The sequence below is a fragment of the Felis catus genome, chromosome A1, assembly GCF_018350175.1.
Source record: "Felis catus isolate Fca126 chromosome A1, F.catus_Fca126_mat1.0, whole genome shotgun sequence".
NCBI lineage: Eukaryota > Metazoa > Chordata > Mammalia > Carnivora > Felidae > Felis > Felis catus.
Window position 1 is genome coordinate 217,962,533 of NC_058368.1, and position 22,528 is coordinate 217,985,060.

General features: G+C 35.2%; 1 protein-coding gene across 1 annotated transcript; it reads right to left on the reverse strand.

Annotated features, from left to right (window-relative positions):
* Positions 1 to 2,411: 2,411 nt before the first annotated feature.
* Positions 2,412 to 4,178, reverse strand: LOC101084261 (transmembrane protein 179B; the record flags this gene model as incomplete). The annotated part of the gene is given in 3 exon segments (XM_045036305.1): positions 2,412 to 3,553; positions 3,556 to 3,707; positions 3,709 to 4,178. Coding segments are annotated over 3 exon segments (687 nt in total), but the record flags the coding sequence as incomplete, so codon positions are not given.
* Positions 4,179 to 22,528: the final 18,350 nt, after the last annotated feature.

Below are 22,528 nucleotides of genomic sequence, written 5' to 3' on the forward strand. Positions count from 1 at the left end.
TCCTGATTTGCCTAATAGTAAGTGCTTAACTAAACTGACTTCATAATAGATATTAACCCTTTCACATAATATTCCAGATGATTTTCTCAAGATCCCTGTGGCAGAAATTTAAGAAATTATCTGTTCTGTGATTGAGAAGGTTCTCCTTCCCAAAAATTCTCCTTAACTCCCACAACACTCAACTTTCTGTAATGAAAAATAGGATTATAAATCATTTTCCACTCAATTTACCATGAATAAAATTGAAATTTTACAAATTTACAAATAAATGTACAAATTTTATCCAATAATAAATTACAACCGCCTCCAGTAAAGATAAGAAATGAAGCCAATACGAGCTCTTGAAATTGTGAAATACATGTTTGTGTTAAATAAGTCAGCTAAACCCTTATGGATGGGCAGTAGGCCAGGTAAGCAGCAGAAATGGAGATGAAAAAGGGTGGAAGAATATGTTGATATAGAAAGTCTCTAAAACAGCTCTTACAAATTAAAATTTGTAACCATTCCTTAAGGAAAAAAAAACTACAAGGCTACAAAAATACTACAACTCTGGAACTTTAATAATAAAATGATGCAGAAAAAGCAAGCAAACATTCACATTTTGCCACTAGGAATAGAAATTGTTAAAATGTTCATTTGGAATTAATTACATCATGGTTATCAAAATTCCTACACGGCATATTGCACTAGTCCTAATAACTCATGCACATTTGTAGAAAAATTTGTGAGGATGTTCAACACTGCATTGATTTTTTTAATGTTTTTATTTATTTTTGAGACAGAGAGAGACAGAGCATGAGCAGGGGAGGGGCAGAGAGAGAGGGAGACACAGAATCTGAAACAGGCTCCAGGCTCTGAGCTGTTGCACAGAGCCCGACGCGGGGCTTGAACTCATGGACTGTGAGATCATGACCTGAGTGAAGTCGGATGCTTAACCAAGTGAGCCACCCAGGCGCCCCATCATTGATTTTCTATCAAATGTCATGAAAGGGTTCAGGACAGCACTCCCTCTCCCCAGAATATGCCACTGTGACATGTGAGTTATTTTGATCTGAAGACGCTTAAGGATTCTGGATGCTCAAGACAAATTTTTGTCCCTCCCATAACCACACAGAAGTACAGAATTTGGGAAGGGGGGGGCATCCCAGAATAAGAGTTATTAACAGAGATAGATATTATCTGAATGACCCATCTGTAATGGCAGGACAAACATCTAACTGCCAAACACCTGCTCTTCTCATCTCCCTGTGAAGTTGCATTCCTTTCCCTGCAGTCCTAGACTCCTGTCCCCTTCTCCTTAGTTGAGGAAGACATATATATCTCATTTTGCCTGTCTTTGGAATTTCTAAGTCTGTGTGGATTCCCTACTGAATATGCTATGGGATGTGATTCTCTGCTGTTCAACTGTCTCATGTCAATTTGATTCTTAGTCCAGCTAGAAGGACCTTTGAGGGGATAAGATTATTCCACCCCAGCAGTCACAAACAACTTTAAAAAAGAATAAAATAATGAGTCATTATTTTATGAAATACTACCAAGTTGTTAAAGAAAGTTGCATATAAAGTAACTTTATGTGGAAGTATCCCTGGCAAGGAAGACTCACAAAGGCATAGGGTTAAGTACTTGGTAACAATACTATCACAGCTAATTTTATTGGGTTCTTTCTCCATATGGAATATTATTATATCCACCCCAGGTGTATTACACTTACATCATCACATGACTATGCAGTGTAGATAAAATTATAACCCTTCTTTTACAGATGAGAAAACTAAGTCACTGAGACATCTTTCCGGGTCTTGCTTAAGGTTGCAGAACTAGTGAACGGTTAACCTGAAAACCAATCAAGGCAGCCCCCAGCCTGTGTTATTCACATTAAGAGATTATCTCCCGGGGGGGGGGGGGGTGAGGAGGGAGAAGAAAGAAAGAAAGAAAGAAAGAAAGAAAGAAAGAAAGAAAGAAAGAAAGAAAGAAAGGAAGGAAGGAAGGAAGGAAGGAAGGAAGGAAGGAAGGAAGGAAGGAAAGAAGAAAGAAAGAAAGAAAGAAAGAAAGAAAGAAAGAAAGAAAGAAAGAAAGAAAAGAAAAAAGAAAGAAAGAAAAGAAAGAAAGAAAGAAAGAAAGAAAGAAAGAAAGAAAGAAAGAAAGAAAGAAAGAAAAGAGGAGACACTTAAAGAGAAAAAAATATCCTATTTATATGGGAAAAAAAAATGCCTGTAGCTATACACTTACATAAATGTTTTAAAAAGAAAAAGAGGGGTGCCTGGGTGGCTCAGTTGGTTGGTCGTCCAACTTTGGCCCAGGTCATGATCTCACGGTTTGTGAGTTCGTGCCCCACATCGGACTCTGTCCTGACAGCTCGGAGCCTGGAGCCTGTTTCAGATTCTGTGTCTCCCTCTCTCTGCTCCTTCCCTGCTCTCTCTCGCTCGCTCGCTCTCTCTCAAAGATAAATAAACATTTTAAAAATTTTAAAGAAAAAGAATGGGAAGATAAACATCAAAATTCCACCTGATGAACCAAAATATAGGCTTCATAATAGCCGCTGCTGTATCTATTTTATATGCTTTCTTTTCTAGCAACAGTGCCTTGTTAAGCCTTAGATAAATACTTGTTGCTGGTTAATGAGTCATGGGCTAATATATACACAGTACTTAACTTTCTCTAAAGGAATGTATTGGGAAATGTGAAGGAAAGCATGGTGGCATGCTTTACTTCTTTTATGTTTTGATATTATTTGAATTCCTGAAAATGACACTATATTATTACTTATATAATTTTATGCTATATTAACAGATTTTGAAAACTATTCTCTAATGACAAGCAAGTTAGAGTTTCTTAAATATTTTAAGTTCATGCCTTTTAGTGGGTAAGATTTTCAGACTATCTTTAGTATTAAAAGAAATACAAAACTTAACATGCTCTGTTTTGTAATAAGGACATGGTTTATTTAATTTAATAAGCAGTTAAACCTGAATGACTTAATATATTAGCTTAGATGTTTGACATATGTCTCTATTTCCTTTGAAAATTTAGAATACTCTGGGCACCTTTTAAGTTCACTGAGGATTGGGGGGGGCTGGTAAAAAGTAACTTTAATGCATTTGGGAACCACAGTGTTATAACAATATTTAAATTCCTTAAATAAATATTTTAAATGTACATTTCTATCGTCATGTTCACGGGCACAAGCTTGCATGCAAATTTATTTCCTTAGAACATCATGCCTGCTTATGTTTTGCATTTATTTCTCTTATAATTATTTATTTGTAATTTTAATCTCAAATATGTTTTGGGGGATGTTTGTTTGTTGAAGAAAGTAATGTAGTAGTTTTTACAAAAACAGCTACAGGAAGAGGTGGAAGGGGCCTACCATCATGTTTCCCTCATGGAGGGGAAAACGGTGCCTAGAATAAACAGGGCCATGTGGGGGCAAGAGGATTGCAGGCACTTGGGCAGAGTCTTTGGCTGCAGGAAGCATTCTTTGGTTACTCTCAAGAACGGGAAAGAAGTAGCCCAAGGAAAGCATCTGTCTCAGAGCTCCATTCAGGGTCCCCCGCTCTACAGGCTGGTAAGGGGTGGCTTCAGACTGCCAGCGCACCACCTGCAGCACCAAAACCATGCACCACAATACAAGATTCACCTAAGAAGAGGTATCAACATTGTGTGGATTGGAGCAAAACTGCAGAGCAGTTTCAGGGGACGTCCGTGGATTTCTGGGCTTCAGAGTAGCTAATCGTAATGTTCAGGGACATGACAGATTTGCAGAGAATGAGTGCCAAATGGAAGGATACAGGCACTAAGGCCAGGAAGATGGCTATAGCTAGGATGGCCAGTGCGATGCGGAGTCCTAAGGGGCTTCTGAGGGAGTCTTCGATGCAGTTGCTGTAGACCCAGAAGAGCAGAAGCAGGAGACAGTGGGGGGGGGGGGGGGGCGGGAGCAGGAGGCCAGAGACCCCAGCCGCAAAGTAGCAGAGGAATGGGGCCGAGGATCACGATAAGGCCAGGGAGGAGCCATTCAGGGTGACGGTGCCATACAGGGGACAGCAGCCACTGAAGGAACCTTGGGTCCAGGTCAGCATTGCGGCTGCCATGGCCCCACTCAAGAAGGAGGCTTTGAAGAGTAAGAACTTGAAACGCTGCATAATGCAAAGCGTAATGGTGAGCAGAGTATTTTTTCTATAATATGATGGATATCATAAAAATTTTAGACTCAAAACAAAGTTATATTTATATTTTAAAATTCTTAAATTGTTTAACTTAGATTTGTTAAGTAATTAACTTAAAATTGAATAATTAACAGAATTAGATATTTTTGCTGTTAATAATGTTAATATCAATGCTCAAAATGTATTTTTTTAAGTTTTAATGGTAACGATTTTGTAAGGGATATGATCCCTTCTCAACCTGAATAGTAACTGGCTATTTTATGATAAGTTTCTTCTGTTTTTAGGAAAATAGGTTCAATGTATAGTTCTTTAGAATGTGGCTTATTGTTTTCATGACATATTTATTTCTATATCAATACTTATAATGTTAACATGTCAAAATGAAGTATGAGCTTGATAGCATCTATAATAGCTTCTTGAATAGTGACTGTTATAAAAATAAAGACACAGATGAAGGCTATTTCACATTTCATTATTTTAAAAATGTATTTTGTTTTCCTTATAATGTGTCATATTTTTACAATGTGGAAAAGCCATAAGCCTGCCACCACATAAGACTTCCCCAAAAATTAAACAGTGACTATAGTTAATGATGACATTGACACAAAATAGCATTTTGAAAGCCTTGTGAGTTTTTCTATTAGTGAACATTCTATATCAAAGGACAAAGTTCAGTCCATAACTGATGCATAACTTAATAGGAGTATATCCACAAATGAGTTAAATTCTCTGTAACTACTCCCTGAGACATTAAATAAAGACAGTATCATCTTCCTCACAAAGTCAATGTCATGGGGTCAACTGAGGTAAACTGTATCACTAATGTCTGGCACAAGAAAGTCATTAAGCTAATAAGCACATTTAAAAAAAAAATTAATGTTTATTTTTGAGAGAGACAGAGAGACAGAGCATGAGTAAGGAAGGGGCAGAGAGAGAGGGAGACACAGAATCTGTAGCAGGCTCCAGGCTCTGAGCTGTCAGCACAGAGCCCATCACCAGGCTTGAACTCACAAGCCCTGAGATCATGACCTGAGCCGAAGCTGGACGCCTAACCAACTGAGCCACCCAGGTGCCCCAATAAGTACATAATTTTTAAAAAGTTTAACTTATATAATAACATTTTATAAAGTTGCAATTTATTCTTATTTCTGAGAAATTAAGTTGTTCATCTGTTATTCAGCCTAACTGGCTGACATTTCACCAATATTTACTGGGGAAAATATTTACCCATAATTTTCGATTGTGTCAATCAACGTAGTAAGCACTGGAGATATATAACTGAGCAAGACAAAGAAGGCTTTGCCTACCATGGAGCTTCTTTTTCCAGTATGAGTCTGAAAGTCAGGGATACAGAAAATGAATTACACACAAAATAAATGTGATACTTCAGAGAGTGATCAATATGGTGATAAATTAGCATGAGAAAACTGGTGACTGGGAAGTTACCTTAAATAGAATGATCAGGGTAATGAGGTAACATCTGAACTTAGGGCTTAATGATGAGAAAGAACCAGTCACATACACATCCTAGGGAAATACATTCCCATTCAGAGGAAACAGCAGAAACAAAGACCGAGAGATGGGAAGAAAGCAGACATAACCAGAAGGAAGAAGAATGCTAATGTAGCTACAACATGGTAAGGAAGGTTACAGAGATGTTACTGCAGGAGGAGGCAGGTATCAGATTTTTAAACCATGACAGGAAGGTTGGATTTGTTCAAATTCCAGTAGAAACCCTTTGGGTAATTTTAATCAGGTGGTTGACATGATTGAATCTATTTAAAACAGCAATCCAAATCCAACTAATTGTTAGGCTCTTGTATTAATCTAAGTAGGAGAAAATGGATGTATAATAAATAGGATTAGTGGAGACAGAGGGGACTAAGCTCATTTGGGAAATATTTTGGAGATAGAACCAAGAAAATGAATTTTCTGAAGGCAGTACATGAACCGATACATCCAGGGTAATTTTTATGCTGTAACAGAATGCTGATTCTATAACACGAAAATGGATCAACAGATCCATTTCATCAGAAAGGAAGCGGAAGAGAGAAGTTCAAGTATCCTACTTCATGCATGTAAAATACAGGTAACTATTACATTTCCAAAAGAAGATTCTAAGTAACATGGAAATATGGACATATAAGTATGTAACTCCTAGGAGATATCAAGATTATTGCTCTCAATCTGCAAATCACCAGAATATAGGATATTTCAAAGCCTTAAGGATGGATGGCATTATAGAAAAAAAAAAAAAAAAAGCCCAGCTGACGCCCTAAAGCAGTCTAGTATTTTGAGGCCTAGAAGGAAAGCCTCAGCTGTAGTTGGGGAATAAAGCCAATAATCAAGATATTCTATTGTCATTGATGCCTGGGATTGGAAGATTTTCCAAGAAATTGAGGATGGAATGCAGTCAAATCCTGCTAAGCGGCAAATTAGGATGAAAACATGGGATTAATATTGTGTAAGATTTCAGTGCTGGTGCCCTTAGTAAGAACTCTTTCACTGGCATGTTGAGAAAGACAGCTATAGTAGAGCTAACCAAAGAAAGAAGAAGAATGAAAAATAAGACAAGTCATATACAATATTTGTCATATTAATCATATTGTTTTGGGGGAAAATGCACTTTATATAAGGTTGTGGTACTTCAACTTATTTTTAAGGTAAAAATTTAGTTGATAATATAAAGTAAGAATTACACCTATTCTGCTCATGAACATACAGAATAGCAAAGTTTTGTTCCTTTTTCCAGGATTAATTAATTTTCATATTCCTTACAGTTCTACTCACTTAAATCCCCATGTTTATATTTACCAAGGGGAAATTTAATTGTGAACAAGATTATATTTGCATCATTTAAATAGTGCCAAATAAAAATATAATTTAAACCATTTTTTTTAAATAAAAGAATTCCAATTCATTATCAAGAAAAGTTAGGTTTATTGACTGATAATGTGTTATCAAGACTCAGTTCTTGATAATTTGGTTATACTACTGTAAGACAATCCTTTTGGTAATTAAAAATTCATGTATTTGAGTGTGTACAGGGACAGAGAGGGAGAGTGACACACACAGGAAGAGAGAGAAACAAAGAGAAGAGAGAGTGAGCTTTGAGAAACAAATTTTTAAAATGATTATACATATTGATTATGTAAAAACATTAATATTTAAATACATTTTAAAGAAGAATCATTTTACTTATCTTTCCATACTAATTATAAGCCAATTTTTAAATGTAAGTGATACAATTATTAACAAGTTTTAGATTGCTCAGTAGAGTTCCGAAGATAAATATTAATGAACACGCTATATTGTGTCGTATGCTGATTCTGGAGTGTTGTAGACAATTTTATATATCATATTTTAAAAAGGATAAGCTTAAATTACAAATGAATACTAAATATAAAGGAATATAAAATATTTCTTAGAGAGAGACTAACAATATTCATATTCAATGACTCAGTGAAGGCACATGAAAGTTAAAAACATCGATACCCTTCTTCAAATATTTAGAGGGTCCTACAGAGGAAATTTGGCTTGCATTATTCAAAATGGTCCAATGCATACTCAAAAAGGTATGGTTGCTCCTTCAAATTTTCCACTGCTAATTGTATATGAAGCCAGATGGCAGTAAAGCAGCATCCAATCATGGAAATTCCACAGTAAATTCTTAAATTTTTGAGAGTGAACTACTTAGAAAATAGAATATTCTTTGTGTTATAGACCTCTTAGCATCACATTTTGTATTACTGCACTGAAAAGATCCTCTTACTACCATATGGTAATAACTGGGTAAAATTAATGAAGTATAATCAAAACCCCCAAATGCCACACTATTGTCCTTCCTGGAGATTTCGTGATGACTTGGTCAAATTAGAGCCCTTTCATAGTGATTCAGTATTAGAGAAGAGGAAGGAGGTTATGTGACATTATTAAACCTGAACTATATTTAAATTTTCACCTGCCATAAAACTTTAGGCGTAAGCATCTATGAAGAATTCAAACTTGGAGTGCCTGGGTGGCGCAGTCGGTTAAGCATCTGACTTCAGCCAGGTCACGATCTCGCGGTCCGTGAGTTCGAGCCCCGCGTCAGGCTCTGGGCTGACGGCTCAGAGCCTGGAGCCTGTTTCTGATTCTGTGTCTCCCTCTCTCTCTGCCCCTCCCCCGTTCATGCTCTGTCTGTCTCTGTCCCAAAAATAAATAAACGTTGAAAAAAAAATTAAAAAAAAAAGAATTCAAACTTTCTGTGAAAGAAGAGAATTTAATATTTCCTATCCCAAAAACATCTGCCCACACAGAAACATTTGGAAAAAACAAAGAATCAAAACTTGATTCAAAACAAAATTTTCTGAAGTTAAAAAATTGAACTATATCATTGATAAAGGAGACTCTAACACCAGGTAAAAAGATAAATGGCCAAATTTGTTTTAAACATTGACAGATGAATAATCAAATAATATTGTAAGTTCTTATACATAATACTTGTATGGAAAAGGTAAAATTAAGAAATTAAAATCTGGAATTTACTGTATGAATCATATCTATCATTAATTTAACTTTATATAATTCTATTACATCTTTATAAATATAATAATATTTTTAAGCCTGGAGCCTGCATCGAATGCTGTGTGTGTGTCTCTCTCTCTGCCCCTCCCCTGCTCACACTCTCTCTCTCTCAAAAAAAAAATTAAAAAAAAATTTAAAAAACTTATTAAAATGCATGTTACATAAATTATGTAAAATATATATAAAAGAGAATATATATGTAAGACTTACACTGATAGACTAAGACTAATATGTACATTTTAAGTATATATGTATATATATGTGCATATATACACACACACACATATATCCTTAAATATATATTCTTCATATACTAGATCTTCTGGCTTACATAAAATATAATTCAATTTTCAAAATATGTTTACATTAAAGATTGTCATAACAATCTGTGCAAAGTATATTTATTTTTAGCATAATAGAAAACAATAGTATATACTGTTTTAAAAAGACATGATTAAAGTGTAATATGTGGATTGCATAAATTTTACAATATAACAATATTTAAGCTGCCCATCTGGGTAGGTATTTTCTGCTTTCTAACACAATACCATCATCTCTCATGTGGACCCTTTAAATACACTCCTAAATGATCTCCTCATTGCCATTAAACTTGTCACCTCTGCTCCCTTCTCCAAATGACAGCAAGAGTGATATTTTTAAAAAGCAAATTTATTCTTGTTGCTCTCTCGCTTAATACCACTCTATTCCTATTAAATGTAGAATGCATTTCAACATGCCTAGCAGAAAGTCTCTTGCTTCATCTCAACTTAATTTCATGGAACTCTGCCTCATTCATTAATCTCTAGCTGCTTTCTTTGATCCCTTTTTCTGATGGTCTTTGTTGCTGCAGGGACTTTGCACATCCTCTCTCTATATTGTGAATGATCATTCAATCCTTTTCCTGCACCTCACAGCCTCAGATTTAGTATCACTTGTTATTTCAGATGAGCCTAGTTCCACTTTTTTGGTGCTTCCATAGGTTATCATTTTATTTACTGTAGTTTTAACTTCATTTTTGGAAAACAGAAATATTGTGTCCCCAGCACCGAACAGAAAATTAAATGAGTTAGGGAAAAAAATCTTACACACTGCTTTATCACTAAAGGCTGGCATATCATGTGACATAAAGTAGGTACTTAATACATTTTGGTGACTGAAAATAAATTTCAAGTAATATCAGTGATCTGTTATGTATAGTTGTGTTATAGATTTGGGGTAAAAATTTAAATTGGTAGGCTCAAAAAGTAAAAGCTAATACAACATTTATATAGGCAGATTGTACACAAATAGTTTAATCTTTGATGTAGTATAAGCAGACATTTAGTTTATTTGCTCCCTTAAGAATACGGCATTTTCCAACTACCTAATCATTTAAAAGAACTTGTTTAGGCACACCTGGGTGGCTCAGTTAGTTGAGGCTCCAAATCTGGATTTTGGCTCAGGTCATGATCTCACAGTTTGTGTGTGAGTTTGAGCCCCACGTTGGGCTCTGTGCTAAAAGTGCAGAGCCTGCCTGGGATTTTCTCTTCTTCTCTCTCCCCCTCCCACCCCAAATAAATACACTTTTTAAAAAAATAAAAGAACTTGTTTAAAAATCAGAGTTCTCTCATGATATCGAAAGACCCATGCACTCCTGTGTTTAATGTAGTATTATTCACAATTGCCAAGATACAGAAACAACTTCAAGTATCCATCAGTGGGTTAGTGGATAAAGATGTGCTGTACACACACACACAATGCAATATTATTCATCCATGAGGGAAAAAAAAGAATCTTGCCATTTGTGACAATGTGGATGGACTAGGGGCATTATGTTAAGTGAGATAAGTGAGACAGAGAAAGACAATTACTATATGTTCTCACTGATACGTGGAATCTAACTCAAGCAGAGCAGAACTCATAGAAATAGGGTAGAATGGTGGTTATTAGGGGCTGGGGAGTGGAGGAATTGGGAGGCTGTCGTTTAAGGATACGAACTTGCAAACAATAGATAATGAAGTCCTGAGGATCTAATGCAAAGCATAGTGATTATAGATAATAATACTATATTATAAACTTCAAAGTTGCTAACAGACTAGATCTTAATTGTTCCCACCACAGAAATCAACATGGGGGCACCTGGGTGGCTCAGTCAGTTAAGCCTCTGACTCTTGATTTTGGCTCAGGTCATGATCTCAGGATTCCTGGCACTGAGCCCCACACTGGGATCCCTGATGACAACACAGAGTCTGCTTGGAATTCTCTCTTACGCTGTCTCTCTGCCCCATTCCTCCACCCCCTGTGCACATGTGTGCACATGCTCTGTCTCTCAAAAAAGCTTTTTAAAAAAATCAACATGACGTATACCTTAAATTTATATAATGGTATGTGTCAATTATATCTCAATTTTTAAATATTTTTTAATGTTGATTTATTTTTGATCGAGACAGAGCCTGAGTGGGAGGGACAGAGAGAGGAGAGACAGAAACCAAAGCAGGCGCCACGCTATGAGCGGTCACCACAGAGTCCAACATGGGGCTCGAAACCACGAACTGTGAGATGAGGACCTGAGCCGATGTCCGACACTTAACCAACTGACCAACCCACGTGCCCCAATATATCTCATTTTTTTAAAAATCAGGGTTTCCTTTATTGTTGCTTATTTGTTTAGTCTTTTGCTTTTATTTTTCCTTTTTATAATCTCTTAGCATTTTAACACTCAAAATGATAAACTACAATTCTCAAAGCCTGAAAAGCATTTGGACAAGCATCAGTATGTTTTATTCTAGATTGCTCTTTCTAATATTAGTGCAAAGAATTACAGTGAGTATGTAATGAAAATTGCTTAGAAGGAACAAATTGAATTAAATCTGTATTTGCTTTTTAAATATTATGAGGTTAACTAAATTTTAAATTTTGCCATCTACGTACCATAGCAGAGAAAGTAGCATAAAAAAGAGCCAGAAAATAATTATCTAGGTCAATTTCTTTAATGATACAATTTATCAGGCTTACGAAAACGTTACCCTGTAGGAAAAAGTAGAGTTGACACACCAATATTTCACTGGCATTATAGTCTTTGGAAAATTGCCTAGTTTAAAAGTAAGATATTTTGGTTCTGGTTGATTAAACTATTTAAACAATCTCTGCTAGTATATGTGGCTTGTCTTTAGATAATCTAAAATAAACACATAAAACAAACAAAATATATTTTTATCCTGTGATTCATTGCTGTGTATATTTTCATTATTTGAAATGCACAATATTGTGGTTTTTAAGCTAATTCTATTCTGGATTGAAAGTACTTTGCATAGAACTGAATCAGTCACTATCACACTCTTGCAGTAGATTGATTCACATATACAAAGGAGAAGCTTTGGCCTTTTTACTGTTTTGACTGTATTTTGGTATTAAATTATTTATTACACATTTTAATGCAAATTTATTTGACCTATGGAGTTGATTCTAAACATTATGAAAGGTTTACATGTAACCTTTACTTACCCTCATCAATCCCAGCATTATGCTGAATAACGCAATGTTTATAATTACTATTTTAAATCCTTTGATGGAAATTGTTTCTATGCTTATTAATTCAAATAAATATGTCAAATAATAACCAGAATTGCCAATTCCAAACATTCTACCTTCTTCATCCTAGGGACTTCATTAATATAAAGGACAAGCCATAGATAAGATTTGCCATCATGCTCATTTTTATGCACTTTTCTTTGGAGAGCTTTTTGGTTGTTGTTTATTACAATCACACACGGTTCCTCCTAATTTATAGATCCAAGAACAGGGGAACATTAATCTCTTATGATTTTTGTAACCTCAAATACAAGTTTAATTTACTGAATGCAGAAATGCAAAAAAATCTTACGGAGTTAATGTGGCTTTTTTTTCATTGCATCTTATGTTAAACTCTAATCCACGTTCCTGCAGATTTTATAGTTATTTACCTATATTTTTGGAGGCAAGCAACACAAAATGCCTTTGTACAGGATGAGTCACTCCAAGGAATGTGACTAGAGACAGCATATTAGTACTGCTTGACAAAGCAACTTATTATTTAAGCACAGAAAAGGACAAGAAATTGTATTTGAGTGAAAGGGAAAGGAGAGGCAGAAGAGGAAAAACATCAGTGCAAACTATAACAACCAGAAAATTGGATGAAAAGAAACAAGTCAAAGTTCTAGGAGGAATACCAATACGAGTACAGCCGGCCGCACTACTTATCAGCTGCACACAGGCCAAGCTCCTCGAGGAAATCCAATTTGTTTAGAGGAAGTGACCAAAGAGATAGAGCCAGGCAAATGATCCGAAGTGCCCTGTAACAAAACATACCAGAGAAGCTGCTTTCCATAGTTTGAAATGTTTCCCACTAGGCTTTGTCACTTTTAAGAAACCACCCACTTTAAAATGGCACAAAGAATCCCTAATTCGGACAGAGTTACTATTATATATCATATCTTTAAAAATTATGTAATGGAAAAAGGTGCTGACAACTGAACTAGTAAATTCACATTTTTCTCAAGTACTGGACCCTTTAAAACCTGAAGCAGTTTATTCTGAAATATTTTAAATATACCCTTGAATGTTTCAAGACCTCCAACTCTAATTAGGAAAAATAAAAATCAAACAGTATGGCAACATGTATTTCATATGAAGATTCAAAAGTTAAAAAATAGGCTATATGGACCAGAGGATAGCATTACTTTAAAAGACAAGTGAGACACTGATGGAAATTGGGTAGTATGTCAATAATCTATAAAGGAATTACCAAAGTTGAAGAAACAGGGGCAGGGACATTATCCCTCTCATTTTGAACCTAAAAAAAAATGATGTACACCAACTAAAATAAGAAAAATGCAGGCTTAAAGAAAGAAAATAGTTTACATCAAGGAGGTAATTTACACAGTATAATAATCTCTAAAGTTGGCCACAGAATCATGAAATCACCAAATTTCAAGAAAATAATGTCTACAGATAGGATGCTGGGTTAGTTACAACCATTGAATTTGATTAAAAAAACCTGGTTTGTAGGTCTTGTGTAAGGTTTTCTCTCTACTTTTATCAGTTTGTAAATGAATCAAGAGAAGTTGTGCTGTGGAATCATGCAAACCAAAATGACTTTCCTTTACTACAGGTTTCTTTCAATTCTAATTTACTTTGTTAACAATTTCTATATTTTCTGTATAAGTGCCTGAATGGTGCCTATTGCCCATGCCCAGTAGAAATTAATTGCATCACAGTTGCTTAAAAGTACTACAGCATCAAAATTCTTAGAAGCATTTGCAGCCTTAATGTTGTGCAAAATGCTCTATTAGTTACAACTAAATTTAAGCTTATGTTGTCTTTATGCTGAAATGGAGCAGTTTCTGAGCTTGATGAAAAAACGCATTACGTATCCTCAAAGTATCATTTTCTCTTGTGTGTGAATTAATATTCTGACAATAAAATTGTTTTCACGGCAATTATATAATTTTTCATGGTTTCTTTTGTCTGTATTGTTTCCACTTACTTCAAAGGTAGGAGTGTGCAAAACCATTAAATTTCTCATCATATAATAGAAATATATTTATAATTTCTAATGGAATGTATTCCCAAAATACTTGAGGTGGTTAAGGGATAAAATAGGTAGGGGTTCGTTTTTATGGAGTCTGAGGTGTTTAAAAATACTTAGAAATAATTGACTTTATACGCATGTATCCCAACTACTTGTGTTTATTTGATGCCTATTATATGCCAAGCACTATTTGAAGATCTTGAAATGCATCTCTGAACAAGACAGACAGTATTCTCTCCCCAGAAAGCCTGCATTCTTCTGAGAAGGGACAAAAAAGCAAACAAAATGAATGAATCATTGAATAACCATTTGGAAAATATGAGTCTGTTATTCATATTCTGCAAATAATTAAGATAGGGTAAGAGATGAATGACAGGGGCACTGGGTGGTTCAGTCGGTGGAGCTTCTGACTCAACTGCAGCTCAGGTCACGATCTCAGGGTTGGTAAGATGGAGCCCCACATCAGGCTCTGCCCTGAGAAGCGGGAGCCTCCTTGGGATTCTCTCTCTCCCTTTCTCTCTGCTCCTGTTTGCTTGCTCTGTCTCTCTCAAAATAAGTGAATAAACTTAAAAAAAAAAAAGAGGTGAATTATAAAGGTAAATGGTTTGACATGGGAGAGTTTTCTAACAAAGCCATAAGTATACTAAGATGAATAATAAAGAAGTGGTCATATAAAGTACTGGATAGAACGTCATTGCAAGAACAAATTAATATCATTTTTGAGGTAGATATGCCAACTTGTCGCCAGATATCAGTTCTGTCTGTCTTCATTGAACACCTTATGGTATATTTTTTCTCTGAGTAAGATTTACACCTCATTTCCTTTTTTCCTGAGGCATGCATATGTGTCTAAATTTGTACCAAATATATGTGTAACTAGAAGTGGCATGCAGCTGATGCCAGAAAACCTCCTTATAGATAACCAGCTTGTGCCCTTTGACACGTCTTTGTCCCTTCCAACATTTTTTTTCCAAAAAGAAGAAATGGCTGAAATTAAATTTTAACTGTCATGTTGTACCGTAAAGTTGAGAGTCTATACATCCATGGTGAAGCATTTAGTGGAAGAAGTTTGATTCCTTCACCATGAGGACCAAGAGAATATCATGAAACATAAAGCATCACATCAGTGATGAACTGATCAACAAAAAGGTGTTGCAGGAAAAAGAGGGTCCATGGTTAATTCAGCTTTTTCCTCAGACAACTAAAGAAATTCCTGGTTTATTCATTCATATAGGATTGTTCAACTATAATAACACAGAAAATAACTTAGATAACTCTGCCCTGAAAGAGTAAAGAAAAAAAAAACCTTAAATGTGTATTCTTTATACTTTACAAAAATATCAAAGATTTTGTGCTTCTGGACGAATCAAATGAGAATATGTTATTTGACCTGCCTTCTTATATGAAAAAAACACCTGCAGGCCCCCAAATAGGTAGTATTACTGCTATATTTTGAATAGAAGAGAGGGGTGCCTGGGTAGCTCAGTCGGTTAAGCACCTGACTCTTTCTTGATTTCAGCTCAGGTCGTGATCTAATAGTTCGTGAGTTTGAGCCCTGCATTGGGCTCTGCACTGTCAGTGTGGAGCCTGCTTGGGATTCACTCTCTCTCCCTCTTTCACTGCCCCTTCCCCACCTTCTTTCTCTCTCTGCCTCAAAATAAATAAATAAACTTAAATTTTGTTGAATAAAAGAAAGATAACCTTATGAATAGAAGGTTACCTGACTTGAAAATCTAATCTGATGACTACGTTGAAATGAGACTGGTCGGGTATGGGGGTAGGTGGTATTGATTAAATGTTAAGTGGGAGGAAACCGACATTTATTGAGCACTTAAAATGTTTCAGGAACATTAACATATTTTAATATATATCAAGTGTATTCTGAGATGCAGACATTGTTTAACCTATTTGTAGCCAAAATTAGTCAATCTAAGGTAATTTAAATAAATTTTCTAAAGTAATAGCATAGGAGAGCCAGGAAAATAATTGGAACTGATTTACCATCTATCTATTCAAGATTAACCACAAAATGATAGTGACTCAGTTCTTTTTTTTTAAACAATCCAACTACTCTCAGTAATAAATCATGACAGTAAAGACTAGGGAGTGGAGGATATCTATGGACATTAAGGAATTATAATTGCATATTTGTCACTCTTACCTGTAATATCAATTATCTACCCCTGAAAATGTTTTAATGTATTCACTATTTAATTTCAGCAATCCCAATTTCCTTATCTATAAACTTTAGAAGATGATAGGACTAATGTAGGAGTAAATGAAATAATAAATATGTATCAGAATTTGACAAGTAGTTTTATTAACCACTATTTTAATTTTTATATAATAAACTTAACTAAGATGATATACTATTTTAGTTAAACTTACAAGAACATAGCCATAAAATCATCAGAAATCAGATTTTTTTTTCCATTACTGAAATCACTAACCTAATCATATATTGCACATATTTATGCAAAACAAAGTTTCACTAGCTGTAGCTATGTCAAATATGTATATTGCAGTGTTAAACACAAACCAAAAATCTTCAATTTTTTCCTAGTGCCCAAAGAGAAAGATAGCCTCCGTATACTTTTCTTTCAGCTTTTTCTTAGAGAAACAGTATTTTTAAACTGTATCTCTGAGATATATTTAAATATTTTTAAAAGCCGAAAGAGTCTTTTGCCACTTATGAATTCTACGGGTGTCTTTCTTGGGGATCTTTGAGAAGTCTATTCTAAATGTGAACATCAAGTAGAGTGGCACTCCAATGGAAGGTTAGCCTAGGCACTTGATTCCAAGTAGTAACTTCTGCTTGTTGCAAAGACATATGAAGTATTATAGTTCCTTTGAATAAAAAATGGCATGTATGTAATTGATTGTGTCTGTCTGGCTATCTAATAGGGTGAGATTTCTTTTGGTCTTCATAATCTCTTCAGCAAATTACGTGTGCTGCACATTACAGTCTGGCTTAATGCTTATTCAGTGATAAAGATTATTTTGTTCTTTTATTTTGGGGTAGATTTATTGGGTTGGCAGGGTATTTTATTTTTAATTATATTTCTTCAACAATTTGACAATGAGGATGGAACTGGTCTGACAGTTTCCCAACTTGGGCGGGCCAGCTGAGGGTCTTTTGGCATTATAACAAATCAGGTAAGAGACCTCAAATTATAAAAGTCTCCCTTTTGGCTCTGTGCTTTTTGAAATAGGAACCAGACAAAACACACTCTCCAAAATCAAGATTTTATGGTCAAGTAAGTATTGGTAATATAGGTTCTTAAAACCAGTCAAGACCGCCATTAGTTTTGATGGTAGAAAAACATATTAAGCCAGAAATGCCTCTTTCTCAAAAATGGGAATATATTTCTGTCACATTTGGAATAGGTAAACATACATGAATCTAGTTTTGCAGCAACCTAAGGATGGTGCCTCTGATTTGGATGAAATAAGGTATTTATGGGAGTCCTTAGATGGAATTTGTCTAAAATAAATAGACTGCAGGTATCTGTGTGATGTATATCATTCTTATAGCAAAGTTAAAAATTAGATAGCCAGGAGAAAATCTTGAGAAAAATAGAAAGGTGAGAATTAAAATTATTTTTTTCTTTATAGAACTCTCCTCCTTTTCCTACTGTCCCCACTCTCTTTCATCCTGCTGCATCTGTTACTTCTGTACATTCCTCAGATCAACTTCTAAGAAGAAGGAAGAATGACCTTTTAGATGAATGTGTTCTTGGTTTTTTTTTTTTGGTTTTTGTTTTTGTTCTGTTTTTGTTTTTGTTTTTTTCATTTCTGGAGCTCCCTGCAAAGGGGGATGGGTGCACAATATCTTTACCTGGTAATGAATTACTTGCTTAGTTGGGGACATAAATTTATGAATCTCATGCCCTAGCTCTGAGTTCATTTCATATATTAGCCCAATTTCATCTACAAAAACCCTTTGCAACATCAATGCATCACATATCGATGAAGCAGAAATAAAAGAGATGTGATCAGAGAATAATTGAGAACTTGGATAAAATACCGTGCCCCTACATGAAGGCGATCAGTTGGACAGTAGTTACACTAGACACTTGGAAAAAGGTAAACAGAACTATTAAGTAGAAAAATACTAACACCAAGAAAAACTCAACACCATAAATTCTACATTGTTTTCACCTTAATAGGAAGGAAATCAGCCCTTCCTATTCCAATTGCCAATGGAGCTGATGCCATTGAGAGGCTCCCCAGGCCTCCTAGGTAATTCACCTGCTTTATTCACCTGATAATATTACTAAAGTTTTTTTTTTCTTCTTCCTCTGTGCTCTCATGACAACTGTTCACACTCAAGTTAGTGAAAAGGTGGTAGGATAGCAAAGACAGACTATTACTCAAATATTAGCAGCAGCTACTCAGTTTAAGGACAACAGAGAAAAGTAGAAATAAAAACAAAAACACAGCATTAACTGCTGAGTTAGAACTATTTATTCAATATAATCCTTAGTCCGATATCCTCTGAAGGCAGAAAAAGAACAAACACCGTATATCATTATTGCAAGAGGCCAGGACACTGGAAAATGGATAGTAGAAAGAGACTCTGGCAAATGCAGAAATGGCAAGAACAAATATTCAGGAAATCCCAGAAGGATAAAACTCTCAGCCAGAAAATAATTGTCAAATGGCTTAGGTTGATGGATTGAGGGAATCTCAGGGGTAGGAAATGGTGAAATATGTTTCAATATTTTTTATGCTACCCTATCCTTGCCTTTTCTGGTAAGTATTGGGGTTATTTGTTTCATAAAAATTTTTTGCCTTTGGCATGATGATAAATCAAAATTAGTTGGTATTTTGAATCAGGTTTCTACTTTTTTTTTCCTTTGTTACTTTTCCTTTTTTGTTTTCTGTAGTTTTCATAGAAATAGTTTCCTCTAACAGAGGAACATGCATTCTTTCTCCTGATTCATCCATAAACCAATTGGGGAGATATTTGCTATACAAAGACCTCTATCCATATTCTGTACTCCAGATGGAATGCTTAAGGAGTTCCCTGGGGCTTAGGGAGGAAGGCATCTAACGTGGTTATTTTGTCCTTTCTGAAAGAAACATGGTATGGTATAGAGAGTCAATCTCACACTATGTTGGGAAAAATGTCCTGAATGAATGGAAATCAATATTACTTTGGGCCCTGAAGCATAATGATATTGGTTTAATTTGATATATAAAACTATTAAAAATAGCTAAGTAAAATGATTAGCCATGGCCATGTATAAAATAATATCCTTTCTCAAGTGTTCAATTAGAAACAGCAAAATAGTTATAAAATAACTAGAAAACAAGAAGTAAAAATGGAAGTTACTCTGTAATTCTCTCACACTTCCAGTGAAGAAGGGAGGTAAATTTGATTAAGATTGTCACCATTTCACTACTATATGGATTTTTTCAAGATCTTAGTAAATAAATGTGTCATTCTAGTAACAACTATAGTTCCTAACCTTGTAACTATTCTGATTTTGGTACCATCATCTGTAAACTTTTTCTCTGTAGTTGATCTATATTCAGCTTTCTATTTTTCCCTATTCCTCTAGTGGATGTCTCACAATGTTTTTTTGTTTTGTTTTGTTTTTTAAAGTTAGTTAACAAATAGTGTAATAACAGTTTCAGGAGTAGAATTTAATACCCAGTGCCTATCCCAACAAGTGCCCTCCTTATTGCTTATTACCCATTTAGACCAACCCCCAACCAATACCCCTCAGTTTGTTCTCTGTATTTAAGACTCTCTTACGGTTTGTCTCCCTCTTTTTATCTTATTTTTCCATCTCTTCCCCTATATTCATCTGTTTTGTTTCTTAAGTTCCACATGAGTGAAATCTTACATTTGTCTTTCTCTGACTTATTTCGCTTAGCATAATACACTCTAGTTCCATCCATGTTGTTGCAAATGGCAAGATTTTTTTTTATTTTTGATCACAATATTTCATTGTGTATATATACCACATCTTCTTTATCCATTCATCAATCGATGGACATTTGGGCTCTTTCCATTATTTGGTTATTGTTGATAACGTTGCTGTAAACATTGGGGTGCATGTGCCCCTTTGAAACAGCATTTTTGTACCTTTTGAATAAATACCAGTAGTGCAATTGCTGAGTCATAGGGTAGCTCTATTTTAAAATTTTTTGAGGAGCCTCCATACTGTTCTCCAGAGTAGCTATACCAGCTTGCATTCACAGCAACAGTGCAAAAGAGTTCCTCTTTTTCCATCTCCTCACCAACATCTGCTGTTTCTTGAGTTGTTAATTTTAGCCATTCTGACAGGTTTGAGGTGATATCTCATTGTGGTTTTGATTTGTAGTTCCCTGATAATGAGTGTATTTAGGCATCTTTTCATGTGCCTGTTAGCCATCTGGTGGTCTTCTTTGGAAAGTGTCTGTTCATATCTTCTGCCCATTTCTTCACTGGATTATTTGTTTTTCGGGTGTTGAGTTTAATAAATTCTTTACAGATTTTTGGATACTAACCCTTCATTAGATATGTCATTTGCAAATATCTTCTCCCATTCTGTCGGCTAACTTTTCATTTTGTTGATTGTTTCCTTACCTGTATTGAACCTTTTATTTTTATAAGAATGTTTAGTTTTTTAAGTGTAGCTATTTTGAGAGAGAGACACTGAGCATGGAGAAGGCAGAGAGAGAGGGAGAGAGAGAACCCCAAGCATGTTCCACACTCAAGCACAGGGCCTGATGTGGGGCTCAAACCCACAAATCATAAGATCATGACCTGAGCTAAAAACAAGAGTTGGACACTTAACCAACTGAGCCACCCAGGTTCTCCTGTGCTGAACCTTTTTATCTTGATGAGGTCCCAGTTAATTTTTGCTTTTGTTTCCCTTGCCTCCAGAGACATTCCTAGTAAGAAGTTTCTGCAGTGGAAGTCAATGAGGTTTCTGCCTGTGTTCTCCTCTAGGATTTGGATGGTTTCCTGTCTTACATTTAGGTCTTTCACCCATTTTGAGTTTATTTTTGTGTATGGTGTAAGAAAGTGATCTACATTCATTCTTTTGCATGTAGCTTCCAGATGCCCCAACACCATTTTCTGAATAGACTGTCTTTTTTCATTGGATATTCTTTCCTGCTTTGTCAAAGATTAGTTGCCCATATGTTTGTGGGTCCATTTCTTGGTTTTCTCTTCTGTTCCGCTGATCTATGTGTCTGCCTTTGTGCCAGAACCATACTGTCTTGATGATTACAGATTTGTAATATAGGTTAAAGTCTGGAATTGTGATGCCTCCACTTTTGGTTTTCTTTTTCGACATTATTTTAGCTATTTAGGGTCTTTTCTAGCTCCATAAAAATTTTAGAATTGTCTGTTCTAGCTCTATGAAGAATGCTGGTGTTATTTTGATAGGGATTGCCCTGAATGTATAGATTGCTTTGAATAGTATTGACATTTTAACAATATCTTCTCTCCGAATCCAGGAGCATGGAATATTTTTCCATTTCTCTGTGTCTTCTTCAATTTCGTTCATAAGCTTTCTATGGTTTGCAGCATAGAGATCTTTTACCTCTTCAGTTATAGTTATTACTATGTATTTTATGGGTTTTGGTACAATTGTAAATGGGATTGATTCCTTGATTTCTCTTTCCACTGTTTAATTTTTAGTGTATAGAAGTGCAGCTGATTGTATATTGATTTTATATCGTGAGAATTTGCTGGATTCCTGTCTCAGTTCTAGCAGCTTTTTGGTGGAGTCTTTCAGATTTTCTACATAGGATCATGCTGTCTGCAAAGAGTAAAAGTTTGACTTCTTCCTTGCCAATTTGAATGCCTTTTATTTCTTTTAGTTGTGTGATTGATGAGGTAAGGATTTCCAGTACTATGCTGAACAGCAGTGGTGAGACAGGACATCCCAGTCGTTTGTGACCTTAGGGGGAATGCTTTCATTTTTTTCCCATTGAGGATGATATTATCCATGTGTTTTTGTATATGGCCTTTATGATATTGAGGTATATTCCTTCTATCCCTACTTTCTTGAAGGTTTTTATCAAGAAAGAATACAGTATTTTGTCAAATGTTTTCTATGCATCTATTGAGAGGATCATGTGGTTCTTATCATTTCTTTTATTAATATGATGTATCACATTGATTGATTTGCAGATATTGAACCAGCCCTGCACCCCAGGACTAAATCCCACTTTATTGTAGCAAATAATTCTTTTAATGCATTGTTGGATCCAGTTTTCTTAGTATTTGTTGAGAATTTTTACATCC